At 47.3% G+C, this 14,812-nt stretch overlaps 1 protein-coding gene across 1 annotated transcript in view; it reads right to left on the reverse strand.

The window, feature by feature from the left end:
- Positions 1-14,812, reverse strand: part of LOC311149435 (receptor tyrosine-protein kinase erbB-3-like) — a 41,285-nt gene that overhangs the window by 13,344 nt on the left and 13,129 nt on the right. Inside the window, exons 4-15 of the mRNA XM_084186637.1 lie at positions 8,901-9,035; positions 8,642-8,704; positions 8,304-8,422; positions 7,831-7,972; positions 5,249-5,362; positions 4,852-4,969; positions 4,664-4,737; positions 4,463-4,553; positions 3,467-3,669; positions 3,034-3,166; positions 2,811-2,904; positions 56-213 (exon numbers count right to left, since the gene is read on the reverse strand). Coding sequence (XP_084042763.1) covers positions 56-213; positions 2,811-2,904; positions 3,034-3,166; positions 3,467-3,669; positions 4,463-4,553; positions 4,664-4,737; positions 4,852-4,969; positions 5,249-5,362; positions 7,831-7,972; positions 8,304-8,422; positions 8,642-8,704; positions 8,901-9,035 — 1,444 coding nt within the window. The remainder of the gene's footprint in view (positions 1-55; positions 214-2,810; positions 2,905-3,033; positions 3,167-3,466; positions 3,670-4,462; positions 4,554-4,663; positions 4,738-4,851; positions 4,970-5,248; positions 5,363-7,830; positions 7,973-8,303; positions 8,423-8,641; positions 8,705-8,900; positions 9,036-14,812) is intronic.

Here is a 14,812-nt window from a genome sequence, read left to right on the forward strand (position 1 = left end):
CGCACGCACGCACGCACACACACACACACACACACACACACATACACCCACCCACCCCTGTGTGCAGTTGACATGGCAGGGCTCACAGTAGTTGTCCTTGTTGGGGTATTTGAAGATGAACTGCCCGTTCTCTCCATTCACCCCACTGGGGCAGGAGGGCACACAGTGAGGACCGTCTCTCAGACTGGCACACACCACACACTCTTCAGACCCCTGGGAGAGGGGGGGAGAGAGAGAAAGAGAAGAGAGAGGGAGAAAGAAGGAAAGAGAGACAGGTGGGTGAGGGAAAGAGAGAGACAGAGAGAGGGGGGAGGGAGGGAGAAAGAGAGAAATCAGTTACCAATGTCAGAAAAGAGGGCATATAAGCCACTATATTGATGAAGAGTGAAACATTACGGCACTCTTTCTGCAAATGTGTTCCTGTATGATAAGAAATATAATCTGATGTTGATGTGATATCTAATGGGCAATATACTGCAGCTTGGGCAATATACTAGTCCACCCTGTTTGGCCTGGCATTATTCCCATTATCTTGCGGTACATGATGTCATGCACAGGGTATGTGATGTGGAAAGGTGTGTGTGGGTTAACTACCAAATGAATCATCACCATTTAGATTTCAAATACAATGCCACATACGATTATTGAGAAATACTGATAAGCCAAAAGCAAACAAATGCCTATCACCTAAGAGGATAGTGTTTTAGTTCTCAGAACAGTATGTGCTAAGCAACAGAAAGATCACAGAAAACACACTGTGAAACTACTGTGAAAACAGTGTGGGAGGACATGCTTCATGACGGAGGTCACTACTACCGTAATAAAATGAGTCATACACCAAATCATCTGAGGAATGAGAGAATTAAAAGCCAAGAACAGTGTAAAAGTATTAGATCCCAGCCATAACCCTTTCTATCCTTTCACTTATAGACTGTATAGGTGAAGGTAGCAGTGAGGGTTAGTTGCTAGGGAGATTGAGAGAGAGAGAGAGAGAGAGAGAGAGAGAGAGAGAGAGAGAGAGAGAGAGAGAGAGAGAGAGAGAGAGACAGAAAGAGTGAGAGAGAGCGAGAGAGAGAGAGAGAGACAGAAAGAGTGAGAGAGAGCGAGAGAGAGAGAGAGAGAGAGAGAGAGAGAGAGAAGGGGGAGAGAGAGAGAGGAGGGAGGAGAGAAGGGGGGAGAGAGAGAAGGGGGGAGAGAGAGGGGAGAAGGGGGAGAGGAGAAGGGGGAGAGAGAGAGGAGAGAAGGGGGAGAGAGAGAGAGGAGAGAAGGGGGAGAGAGAGAGGAGAGAAGGGGGCGAGAGAGAGAAGGGGGGAGAGAGAGGGGAGAAGGGGGAGAGGAGAAGGGGGAGAGAGAGAGGAGAGAAGGGGGAGAGAGAGAGAGGAGAGAAGGGGGAGAGAGAGAGAGGAGAGAAGGGGGAGAGAGAGAGGAGATAAGGGGGAGAGAGAGGAGATGTTTATTATTGCCCCCATTATTTTTCTATTACTATCCACTGTTGTCATTCTATTGTTGTTATTTCAATAAATATAAATATTACTATTTTATTAGATTATTATGTACTATTTTAGGAATTTCTCATCACAATGTTTATTAGGTACACCACCACATTCACGAAAATGGTTCGCTCCTACAGACAGTGAGTCACGTGGCCATGGCTTGCTATTTAAAGGAGGCAGACAGGCATCGAGGCATTCAGTTACTGTTTGATTAAACGTTAGCATAGGCAAAACGAGTGACCTAAGCGACTTTGAGCGTGGTATGATCGTCGGTGCCTGGCGCGTCTGATCCAGTATCTCATAAACGGCCGATCTCCTGGGCTTTTCACGCATGACAGTGTCTAGGGTTTACAGAGAATGGTGCGACAAATAAAAAACATCCAGTCAGCGGCAGTCCTGTGGCCGAAAACAGCTCGTTGATGAGAGAGGTTGAAGGAGAATGGTAAGAATTGTGCAAGCTAACAGGCGGGCCACAAACAGACAAATAACGGCGCAGTACAACAGTGGTGTGCAGAACGGCATCTCGGAACACACAACTCCTTGTCACGGATGGGCGGCAGGTAGCTTAGTGGTTAAGAGCGTTGTGCCAGTAACTGAAAGGTCGCTGGTTCTAATCCCCAAGCCGACTAGGTGAAAAATCTGTCGATGTGCCCTTGAGCAAGGCACTTAACCCTAATTGCTTCTGGATAAGAGCGATCACGCGATCACCAACACTGGACAACTGAGGAGTGGAAAAACATTGAATCCTGGTTCCTGTTGCATCATGCTGATGGCAGAGTCAGGATTTGGCATAAGCAGCATGAGTCCATGGCCCCATCCTACCTGGTGTCAACGGTACAGGCTGGTGGTAATGGTGTGGGGAATGTTTTCCTGGCACACGTTAGGTCCCTCTGATACCAATTGAGTAACGTTTGAACACCACACCTTGTAGAATCCATGCCCCGAGGCAAAGGGGTGTCCGACCCAGTACTAGATGGGTGTATCTAATAAACTGGCCAATGTGTATATTGTATATTGCAGGGTTCTTCAATTCCGGTCCTGGAGGGCCGAAACACTTCTGTTTTTTATTTCTACCTGGTAGTTAATTGCGCTCACCTGGTGTCCCAGGTCTGAATTAGCCCCTGATTAGAAGGAGAGGATGAAAAACAGAGGTGTTTCGGCCCTCCGGGACCGGAATTGAAGAACCCTGGTATATTGTATACATTGATGCTTTGGTAATATTTACACAATGTTTCTCATGCCAATAAAGCAATCTGAATTTGAGAGAGAAAGAAAGAAAGAGGAAGAGAACGATAGTGAGAAAAATGGTGTGTGTACCGGTCCAGTACAGCTGCCCCTCCCTTCCTGTGGCTGACACTCTGGATGACAGACGACACACTCCCCCTTAGACCCTGCAAACTCCCTAGGCTGACTGGTGGGTAAGAGAGACACAACAGAGTGATGGTTAAACACACAGCAGACTCCCAAACACACACAAACACACCAAAGCCAGCCACCTATCCCCTCTAACTCTGTCTCTCTCTCTCTCAGTCCCACTGACCCTGTGTAGAAGTTGCAGTGTGCCACACAGGTAGAGTCTCGGCTGTGGTTCCTGCAGGAGAGACACTGGCTGGGCCCTGGGCCCCAGCAGCCTGAGTCTGAACACAGCGGGTCACACACGTGGCCCTCCTCAACTGTAAACAACATACATCAACACATGAACGTCACAGAACTGCTAACACAGGACAGACCGTAAAATTATTATTGTCAGATTATGGTTAAATTAACTGCTAAACAGCAGTTTCTCATGTTGTATGCTAACTGCAGGCCTTATTCAGAGTATGTGCAACTCTGACTTTCACTTCAATCATAATTGACGTCATCGGAAAATTGGAATTCAGCGTGCAGATCTCAGGTCAGCATACGGCCCTGCAAGATTAAAACAGCCAGTAGCTGAGATGCCTCTCTCATGCCATTTTGAAGCCCAGCCTCACCACACTCTCTCAGAGGCCTGTTGTCTTTGATGTCGTTGAGGTGTGTGGCGTGCCCGGTGAACAGGCGTGTCCAGTTGACTGTGTGGTGGTAACACAGGTTGGCGTTATGGGTGAGATACACGTTGCCGTCACTGATCTCTCTCAGGGAACGCAGACCCAGAGAGGTGATGGATGGAACACGCATGATCATCAGAGAGAAACGCCTGGAGGAGAGGAGAAAATAAACGTTTGAGATTGGTAATGGTAAAATAAGTAAAACGATCTCTAATATCATCAAATTAACACTTTTGAAGAGCATCCTAAACCGCAAAAGGAAACAACAATTCAATGAAATATTACTTTATTTGTAGAAACAAACTGGCAATAGCTAGTATATTAAGATATCACAGCATCACAGTCACAAACTATCTGTATTAGACAGCCTTAAGGCTATGCTTTGGTTTAAAAAGGTACACAGCGCAGGCCATACCTCTTTGCGCTGGAGAGGGACATCGGGAGCAGAGGGGACAGGAGGGTGAGACACAAAGAGAGAGATAGAGGGATTACATACACCAGTGACATGCATGACAGGGGGCTGTTGACACAAAAAGCAGCTTCTGGTATTATTAAAGCAAACAGAGGAGAGAATTAAATGACATGTGTGGATCAAATGATATGATCGGGTTATATGTCAAAACATCATGAGGTTTGAGTTATATAGAAATATGGACTTTCTCACACACACACACACCAGTGGAGAATGGTGGGAGGAGCTATAGGAGGAAGGGCTCATTGTAATGGCTGGAATGGAATCAATGGAACGGAGTCAAACGTGGTTTCCATATGTTTTATGTGTTTGATACCATTCCAGCCATTACAATGAGCCCGTCCTCCTATAGCTCCTCCCACCAGTCTCCTCTGACACACACATACAATCACACGTGCACACGCATACATAAGCATGCACGCAAACACGCATGCAAGCACACAAACACACACACACACACACAGCCTTACTTGTGAAGAGATCTTCCCTGTATGGTGGTAAGATTGGAGAACACTGAAAGATCTGACAGTTCTTTAGGCCACGACTGGATGTCTAGGATATCTGTACAGCAAAGACACATACAATGGTCAAGCAACCTTAGTTTATATGTATGCAAATATATGCACCTAGATAACACACACATGCACGCACAAACACACACATACACCTACCTGTTATCTCCTGGACAGAGCGGAAGACCTCCAGCTTCTTAGGGTCCAGAGGTGGGATTTTCTTATAGTCATCACTGAAAAACACAGAGCAGTTCTACTTTATACACAGTACACACATATACTAATGATGAGGACCAATGAAACAATCAGTGTAACTCCAATGGTCTGTGTTTAATAAACTCACTTACCCAAGAATCCCTGTGACCAGGAAGTGCAGGCTGCCTTGTATCTTGGTGCAGTTGATGAAGCTGTCGATGTTACTGGAGTCCACCGTCTGTCTGTGCTCAGGACCTGTGCCCTCACAGGCTAGATTATGAAACAGGGAGAGATTTTCTCCTCTTTAGTCATGGGCAAACTGTTATCATTGATCTTCGTAATTAACCCATGCTTCAATACCATAACCCCAAAGACCCGCAGTGCATACGTGTTTCATTGAGCATTCTGTATTGTATCAATATACCATAAACAATAGAAATAACCACATGCAATCCTTGCACAAACTACCAGCATAATCTAGCAGCAGTATGTCAATAGCCATTGAAAGTGAATGGAGTCATGGTGTGTGTAATTGACTGGTGGATTTACCTTTAGGGCACAGTCCTCCACAAAGCTCACACTGCCTCTGACCACTCCTCTCCACCTCCTTCTTGTCTGGAGGACAGCCGCTCACACAGGAGCTGCCATCCACCACAAAGTGGGCTGCATGGGGGAGAGAGAGAGGGGAGAGAGAGAGGAGAGAAGGGGGAGAGAGAGAGGAGAGATGGGAGAGAGAGGAGAGATGGGAGAGAGAGAGAGAGGAGAGAGGGGGGAGAGAGAGAGAGGTGGGAGAGAGAGAGAGGAGAGAGGTAGGAGAGAGGTGGGAGAGAGAGAGGAGAGAGGTAGGAGAGAGGTGGGAGAGAGAGAGGAGAGAGGTGGGAGAGAGAGAGAAGGGGAGAGAGAGAGGAGAGGAGGGGAGAGAGAGGAGAGAAGGGGAGAGAGAGAGAGGAGAGAAAGGGGAGAGAGAGAGGAGAGAAAGGGGAGAGAGAGAGGAGAGAAGGGGGAGAGAGAGGGGAGAGAAGGGGGAGAGAGAGAGGGGAGAAGGGGGAGAGAGAGAGGAGAGAGAGAGGAGAGAGGGGAGAGAGAGAGGAGAGAAGGGGGAGAGAGAGAGGAGGGGAGAGAGAGAGGAGAGAAGGGGGAGAGAGAGAGAGGGGAGAGGGGAGAGAGAGGAGAGAGGAGAGAGGAGAGAGGTGGGAGAGAGAGAGGAGAGAAGGGGGAGAGAGAGGAGAGAAGGGGGAGAGAGGGAAGAGAGGTGGGAGAGAGAGAGAGGAGAGAAGGGGGAGAGAGAGAGAAGGGGGAAGTAGGGAGGGAGATAAGAGATACAGAAATCAAAAGGAAGAATATTATAATATCAATGGAATACAGTGCCTTGCAAAAGTATATGGTGTTCCAAAAAAGGTCCAGTTGCCAGGACCACGAATACAAATTCCATCTAGACACCGTTGTCCTAGAGCACACAAAAAACTATACAGTGCCTTGCAAAAGTATTCATCCCCCTTCGCGTTTTTCCTATATTGTTGCATTACAACCTGACATTTAAATTGATTTTTATTTGGATTAAATGTAATGGACATACACAAAATAGTCCAAATTGGTGAAAAAAAGTACTTGTTTCAAGAAATTCTAAAAAATAAATAACAGAAAAGTGGTGCGTGCATATGTATTCACCCCCTTTGCTATGAAGCCCCTAAATAAGATCTGGTGCAACCAATTACCTTCAGAAGTCACATAATTAGGTCCACCTGTGTGCAATCTAAGTGTCACATGATCTGTCACATGATCTCAGTATATATACACCTGTTCTGAAAGGCCCCAGAGTCTGCAACACCACTAAGCAAGGGGCACCACCAAGCAAGCGGCACCATGAAGACCAAGGAGCTCTCCAAACAGGTCAGGGACAAAGTTGTGGAGAAGTACAGATCAGGGTTGGGTTATACATTTTTTTATTAGAAACTTTGAACATCCCACGGAGCACCATTAAATCAATTATTTAAAAATGGAAAGAATATGGCCCCACAACAAACCTGCCAAGAGAGGGCCGCCCACCAATACTCACGGATCAGGCAAGGAGGGCATTAATCAGAGAGGCAACAAAGAGACCAAAGATAACCCTGAAGGAGCTGCAAAGATCCACAGCGGAGATTGGAGTATCTGTCCATAGGACCACTTTAAGCCGTACACTCCACAGAGCTGGGCTTTAGGGAAGAGTGGCCAGAAAAAAGCCATTGCTTAAAGAACAAAATAAGCAAACACATTTGGTGTTCGCCAAAAGGCATGTGGGAGACTCCCCAAACATATGGAAGAAGGTACTCTGGTCAGATGAGACTAAAATTGAGCTTTTTGGCTATCAAGGAAAACGCTATGTCTGGCGCAAACCCAACACCTCTCATCACCCCGAGAACACCATCCCCACAGTGAAGCATGGTGGTGGCAGCATCATGCTGTGGGGATGTTTTTCATCGGCAGGGACTGGGAAACTGGTCAGAATTGAAGGAATGATGGATGGCGCTAAATACAGGGAAATTCTTGAGGGAAACCTGTTTCAGTCTTCCAGAGATTTGAGACTGGGACAGAGGTTCACCTTCCATCAGGACAATGACCCTAAGCATACTGCTAAAGCAACACTTGAGTGGTTTAAGGGAAAACATTTAAATGTATTGGAATGGCCTAGTCAAAGCCCAGACCTCAATCCAATTGAGAATCTGTGGTATGACTTAAAGATTGCTGTACACCAGCGGAACCCATCCAACTTGAAGGAGCTGGAGCAGTTTTGCCTTGAAGAATGGGCAAAGATTCCAGTGGCTAGATGTTCCAAGCTTATAGAGACATACCCCAAGAGACTTGCAGCTGTAATTGCTGCAAAAGATGGCTCTACAAAGTATTGACTTTGGGGGGGTGAATAGTTATGCGCGCTCAAGTTCTGTTTTTTTTTCTTATTTCTTGTTTGTTTCACAAGAAAAAATATTTTGCATCTTCAAAGTAGTATGCTTGTTGTGTAAATCAAATGATACAAACCCCCAAAAAATCAATTTTAATTCCAGGTTGTAAGGCAACAAAATAGGAAAAATGCCAAGGGGAGTGAATACTTTCGCAAGCCACTGTACACACACACACACAGGGAGGGTACTCACTGGGGCAGTGGGAGACACAGATGGATCCGTACTGATACTTGGCATTAGGGTTCGTCTCCATCTGAAACGTCTGTTTGTTGTAGATCAGAGTCTGGGGACACTGGGGCACACAGGACCCGGAGTCGTTGAAGTGACCGCACGCCTGAGAGTAGGGAGGTAGACACACACGCACACACAAACACACATGCACATACACATGTGTGCGCACACACACAAACACATATACAGGAATGAATCACAAACTGCTTTACTGTATCAATCTTATTAGGCTTAAAAAGGAATTCTCCATCACCTAAGGCTGTTTACTCAAATATACTCAAAATAGCTACAACTAGCTGTTAAATTACTATTCATTAGCTAATGAGCAGGTTTCCTGGAGAGAGAGAGAGAGAGAGAGAGAGAGATAGAGAGAGAGAGCGAGAGAGAGCGAGATAGAGAGAAACAGAGATAGAGAGGCAGTACTCATCACTCACAAAGCAATCCATATCCTGAGGTCCATAGCAGCCCCCTGCACACTCTATGTGACAGCAGTCCCTGGGGCTGGTCCCGAAACAACGGCCGTTACACTGAGGAGCGCACACTGTCTTAGTCACTGAGGGGGACAGAGGAGGGTTAGTGAGGGGATGTTTATGGCCAACAACATGTCACAAACCACAAAGAGAGAGAGGTGGGAAGAAAGTAGAGAGTGTGAGTGAGCAAGCTGGAAATAGAGTGAGGGATTGATAGAGAAGAGAGAGAGATAGAATAAGTGACCGAAAGAGAGATTTGAGAACGACCATCCAGAGACATTTAGAGGCAGAAATCAACTTACAGATCTGGCAGTGTTCTTCACCAGGCCCCCAGCAGTTCTCCCCACAGGAGGGGTGACAAGGCCCTACAGACATGGAACATCATTATCAGTCAGATATAGCAGCCAATGGCTGACCCAGGAACAGCGGTCAAAGAGGTCAAAGTTCATGCTCTAGCTAGAGTTCGGAATCTCAACCGGAATCCTGATCTCTTTTTGAATATTTCAAATACATCAGATCAGGCTCTAACAACTTGTCCTATTCTAACGGACAGACACTGACCTCTCTCGCCGTTCAACTGGATGTCAATGGGAGCCTTGGCCCTATCCCTGTCCCTCACAATATCATCCCAGTTCACCCAGGGACCATATCTCAGGAACCTGTTGTGGACGATCTGGACGCCTCCCTCCAGAATCTCTGTAGAGAGAGTGAGTAAGAGAGAGGGAGAGAGAGAGAGAGAGAGCGAGAGAGAGAAAGAACATATATATCAACGAATTGGCGAGGGCACTAGAACAGTCTGCAGCACCCGGCCTCACCCTACTAGAATCTGAAGTCAAATGTCTACTTTTGCTGATGATCTGGTGCTTCTTTTCCCAACCAAGTAGGGCCTACAGCAGCCCCTATATCTTCTGCACAGATTCTGTCAGACCTGGGTCCTGACAGTAAATCTCAGTAAGACAAAAATAATAGTGTTCCAAAAAAGGTCTAGTTGCCAGGACCACGAATACAAATTCCATCTAGACACCGTTGCCCTAGAGCACACAAAAAAATATACAGTGCCTTGCAAAAGTATTCATCCCCCTTGGCGTTTTTCCTATTTTGTTGCATTACAACCTGTAATTTAAATTGATTTTTATTTGGATTAAATGTAATGGACATACACAAAATAGTCCAAATTGGTGAAGTGAAATGAAAAAAAATTAATAACGGAAAAGTGGTGCGTGCATATGTATTCACCCCCTTTGCTATGAAGCCCCTAAATAAGATCTGGTGCAACCAATTACCTTCAGAAGTCACATAATTAGTTAAATAAAGTCCACCTGTGTGCAATCTAAGTGTCACATGATCTGTCACATGATCTCAGTATATATACACCTGTTCTGAAAGGCCCCAGAGTCTGCAACACCACTAAGCAAGAGGCACCAACAAGCAAGCGGCGCCATGAAGACCAAGGAGCTCTCCAAACAGGTCAGGGACAAAGCTGTGGAGAAGTACAGATCAGGGTTGGGTCATAAAAAAATATCAGAAACTTTGAACATCCCACGTAGCACCATTAAATCCATTATTAAAAAATGGAAAGAATATGGCCCCACAACAAACCTGCCAAGAGAGGGCCACCCACCAAAACTCACGGACCAGGCAAGGAGGGCATTAATCAGAGAGGCAACAAAGAGACCAAAGATAACCCTGAAGGAGCTGCAAAGCTCCACAGCAGAGATTGGAGTATCTGTCCATAGGACCACTTTAAGCCGTACACTCCACAGAGCTGGGCTTTAGGGAAGAGTGGCCAGAAAAAAGCCATTGCTTAAAGAACAAAATAAGCAAACACGTTTGGTGTTCACCAAAAGGAATGTGGGAGACTCCCCAAACATATGGAAGAAGGTACTCTGGTCAGATGAGACTAAAATTGAGCTTTTGGCCATCAAGGAAAACGCTATGTCTGGCGCAAACCTCTCATCACCCCGAGAACACCATCCCCACAGTGAAGCATGGTGGTGGCAGCATCATGCTGTGGGGATGTTTTTCATCGGCAGGGACTGGGAAACTGGTCAGAATTGAAGGAATGATGGATGGCGCTAAATACAGGGAAATTCTTGAGGGAAACCTGTTTCAGTCTTTCAGAGATTTGAGACTGGGACAGAGGTTCACCTTCCAGCAGGACAATGACCCAAAGCATACTGCTAAAGCAACACTCGAGTGGTTTAGGGGAAACATTTAAATGTCTTGGAATGGCTTAGTCAAAGCCCAGACCTCAATCCAATTGAGAATCTGTGGTATGACTTAAAGATTGCTGTACACCAGCGGAACCCATCCAACTTGAAGGAGCTGGAGCAGTTTTGCCTTGAAAAATCTTAGAGACATACCCCAAGAGACTTGCAGCTGTAATTGCTGCAAAAGGTGGCTCTACAAAGTATTGACTTTGGGGGGTTGAATAGTTATGCGCTCTAGTTTTCTGTTTTTTTTGGTCTTATTTCTTGTTTGTTTCACAATAAAAAATATATATTCAAAGGGGTAGGCATGTTGTGTAAATCAAATGATACAAATCCCCCAAAAATCAGGTTGTAAGGCAACAAAATAGGAAAAATGCCAAGGGGGTGAATACTTTCGCAAGGCACTGTACATACCTCTGCCTAAACATCAGCGCCACAGGTAACTTCCACAAAGCTGTGAACGATCTGAGAGACAAGGCATGAAGGGCCTTCTATGCCATCAAAAGGAACATAAAATTTGGCATACCAATTAGGATCTGGCTAAAAATACTTGAATCAGTTATAGAACCCATTGCCCTTTACGGTTGTGAGGTCTGGGGTCCGCTCACCAACCAAGAATTCACAAAATGGGACAAACACTAAATTGAGACTCTGCATGCAGAATTCTGCAAAATATATCCTCAGTGTACAACGTAAAACACCAAATAATGCATGCAGAGCAGAATTAGGCCGATACCCGATAATTTTCAAAATCCAGAAAAGAGCCGTTAAATTCTACAACCACCTAAAAGGAAGCGATTCCCAAACCTTCCATAACAAAGCCATCACCTACAGAGAAATTAACCTGGAGAAGAGCCCCCTAAGCAAGCTGGTCCTGGGGCTCTGTTCACAAACACAAACAGACCCCACAGAGCCCCAGGACAGCAACACAATTAGACCCAACCAAATCATGAGAAAACAAAAATAATTACTTGACACATTGAAAATAATTTACAAAAAAACAGAGCAAACTAGAATGCCCTAAACAGAGAGTACACAGTGGCAGAATACCTGACCACTGTGACTGACCCAACATTAAGGAATTATTTGACTATGTACAGACTCAGTGAGCATAGCCTTGCTATTGAGAAAGGCCGCCGAAGGCAGACCTGGCTTTCAAGAGAAGACAGGCTAAGTGCACACTGCCCACAAAATGAGGTGGAAACTGAGCTGCACTTCCTAACCTCCTGCCAAATGTATGACCATATTAGAGACACATATTTCCCTCAGATTACACAGACTCACAAAGAATTTGAAAACAAATCCAATTTTGATAAACTCCCATATCTATTGGGTGAAATACCACAGTGTGCCATCACAGCAGCAAGATTTGTGACATTGTGACGAGGTGTGAAAGAAGGAGGCAGGCGCAGGAGGTAAAATACAGAAGTCCAGAGTTTAATCTGTTTGCATAAATCAAAAGCCCCAAGCGTCAAACGAAACTGTACAAGGGAAAACATCCACCTTGGCAAATACACAGTGAAATGGCGGAGGGGCAGATTCCGGGTCGAGAGCCAGACCCGATCCCCTGGGCCTCCCTGCGGTGGCGGTCAGCGTTGGCCTTCTGACGACGCACGGCGCGCTGGAGGCGAACGTGGGCAGCGTCCCAAGTCTCCTCCGCGCGCCGAAACAAGTCATCCACCGTGGGAGCCTCGGTCTGGCTCTGGTGCCACGGTGCCAGGACCGGTTGGTAACCCAAAACACATTGGAAGGGTGTTAGGTTAGTGGAGGAGTGGCGGAGAGAGTTCTGAGCATATTCTGCCCATGGCAGGAACACCGACCACTCCCCCGGCCGGTCCTGACAGTAGGTCCGCAGGAACCTACCCACATCTTGATTCACCCTTTCCACCTGCCCATTGCTCTCGGGGTGAAAACCAGAGGTCAGGCTTCCATGAACGCCTTCCAGACTCTAGACGTGAACTGGGGACCTCGGTTGGACACTATATCATCTGGTACCCCGTAGTGCCGGAAGACGTGATTAAACAGAGCCTCCGCAGTTTGTAGGGCCGTGGGGAGACCGGGCAGAGGAAGGAGGCGGCAGGACTTTGAAAAGCGGTCCACAACAACCAGGAAAGTGGTGTTACCTTGGGAGGGGGAAAATCAATACTCAGGTAAGACCATGGTCATTGTGGAACTGGTAAAGGTTGTAGCTTACCCGCTGGGAGGTGCCTAGGTGCCTTACTCTGGGCGCACACTGAGCATGAGGAAACATACACCCTCACGTCCTTAGCCAAGGTAGGCCACCAGTACTTCTCGGTCAGGTAGCGCATTGTACGACCGATATCTGGATGACCAGAGGAGGGTGACGTGTGTGCCCAGTAGATCAGACGATAACGGATAAGCGCAGGCACGTACTGCAGCCCAGCTGGACACTGCGGTGGAGATGGATCTGTGCGTAATGCCTGCGCTATATCTGCGTCCATCGCCCATACTACCGGCTCCACCATGCATGAGGCCGGGAGTATGGGGGTGTTGTCTCTGGGCCTCTCCTCTGTGTCATACAGCCGAGACAGTGCATCTGCCTTCACGTTCTTCGTACCCGGAATGTATGAGAGTGTGAAATCAAACCGGGTGAAGAAGAGGGCCCACCTGGCCTGGCGAGGATTCAGCCTCCTCGCTGCCCGAATGTACTCAAGGTTACGGTGGTCTGTCCAGACAAGGAAAGGGTGTTTCTCCCCTTCGAGCCAATGTCTCCACACCGTCAAAGCTCGGACAACAGCCAGCAGCTCCCAATCACCAACGCTGTAGTTCTGCTCCGCCGAGTTGAGCTTCTTAGAAAAGAAGACACAGGGGCGGAGCTTGGGTGGTGTGCCCGAGCGTTGGGACCGGCGGCTCCCCCCAGCTCCATCTGCTCGGGGTCAGAGTCATCCAGAGTGGGAACGGGAAGACCCCTACCAGGACATCCTCTGGCTGCGAGCAGATTGTCCAGCCGGATGGCCATGTCCACCAGTTGGGAGAACGATAGCATGGCATCCCGGCAGGCTAGCTCCCATCGGACGTCCTCCCTTAGGTGGCACCGGAAATGGTCTATCAGGGCCCGCTCATTCCACCCGGACCACGCTGCCAGCGTCCGGAACTCCAGCGCGTATTCCTGAGCGGTCATCGTCCCCTGCCTTAGATGAACCAGTCGTTTGCCCGCCTCTCGACCCTCAGGCGGGTGATGAAAAACTGCCTGAAAGAGGTGAGAAAACTCCCCGTAGTTCTCCAACATGGTACCTCCCTTGTTCCATACCGCGTTTGCCCACTCCAGGGCTCTCCCACAAAGGCAGGAAACGAGGACGGATACCTTCTCCCGCTCCCGGGGCTCCGGTTTGATGCTGGAGAAATACAACTCCAGTTGGAGTAGGAATCCCTTATATCGCGCTGCAGTCCCGTCAAATGCTGGTGGCCAGGATATCTGGATCCCTCCAGGGGCTGGGGTGTAGGTGGCTGGATCCAGTTGACCAGCTGGTCTCGATAGATCGGATCCTCTCCTCTCCAGGCATTCAACCACCTGTAGAACCCAATCCATCGCTTCCCCCAAGCTGGCCAAAATTGAGGAATGCTCCTGGACCCTTGCCACAACTCCAGGCATGCGGTCTTCTCCTGCTGACTCCATATCAGATCAGGTGAGTGATTCTGTGACGAGGTGTGAAAGAAGGAGTCAGGCGCAGGAGGTAAAATACCGAAGTCCAGAGTTTAATCCGTTTGCATAAATCAAACGCCCCAAGCGGCAAACGAAACTGTACAAGGGAAAACATCCACCTTGGCAAATACACAGTGAAATGTAGCTCAACCGCGCTACACGCTCTCACAACAAAACAATCACTCACAAAGACAAGGGGAACAGAAGGAACACTTATACACATACTAATTAGGGGAAAGAGCACCAGGTGTGTGTGATTGACAAGACATGACAAGTGGAGTGATGAGAATGGGATCGGCAGTAGCTAGTACTCCGGTGACGACGAACGCCGAAGCCTGCCCGAACCAGGAGGGGGGGCAGCCTCGGCGGAAGTCGTGACAGACATGTTGCCACAAGAAAAGGGCAACCAGTGAAGAACAAAAACCATTGTAAATACATCCCATATGTTTATTTATTTTCCCTTTTGTACTTTATCTATTTGCACATCATTACAACACTGTATATAGACATAATATGACATTTGAAATGTCTTTATTCTTTTGGAACTTTTGTGAGTGTAATGTTTACTGTTTATTTTTTTATTGTTTATTTCACTTTTG

Source organism: Coregonus lavaretus (assembly GCF_964263955.1).
Source record: "Coregonus lavaretus genome assembly, chromosome: 22".
Classification (NCBI taxonomy): Eukaryota; Metazoa; Chordata; class Actinopteri; order Salmoniformes; family Salmonidae; genus Coregonus; species Coregonus lavaretus.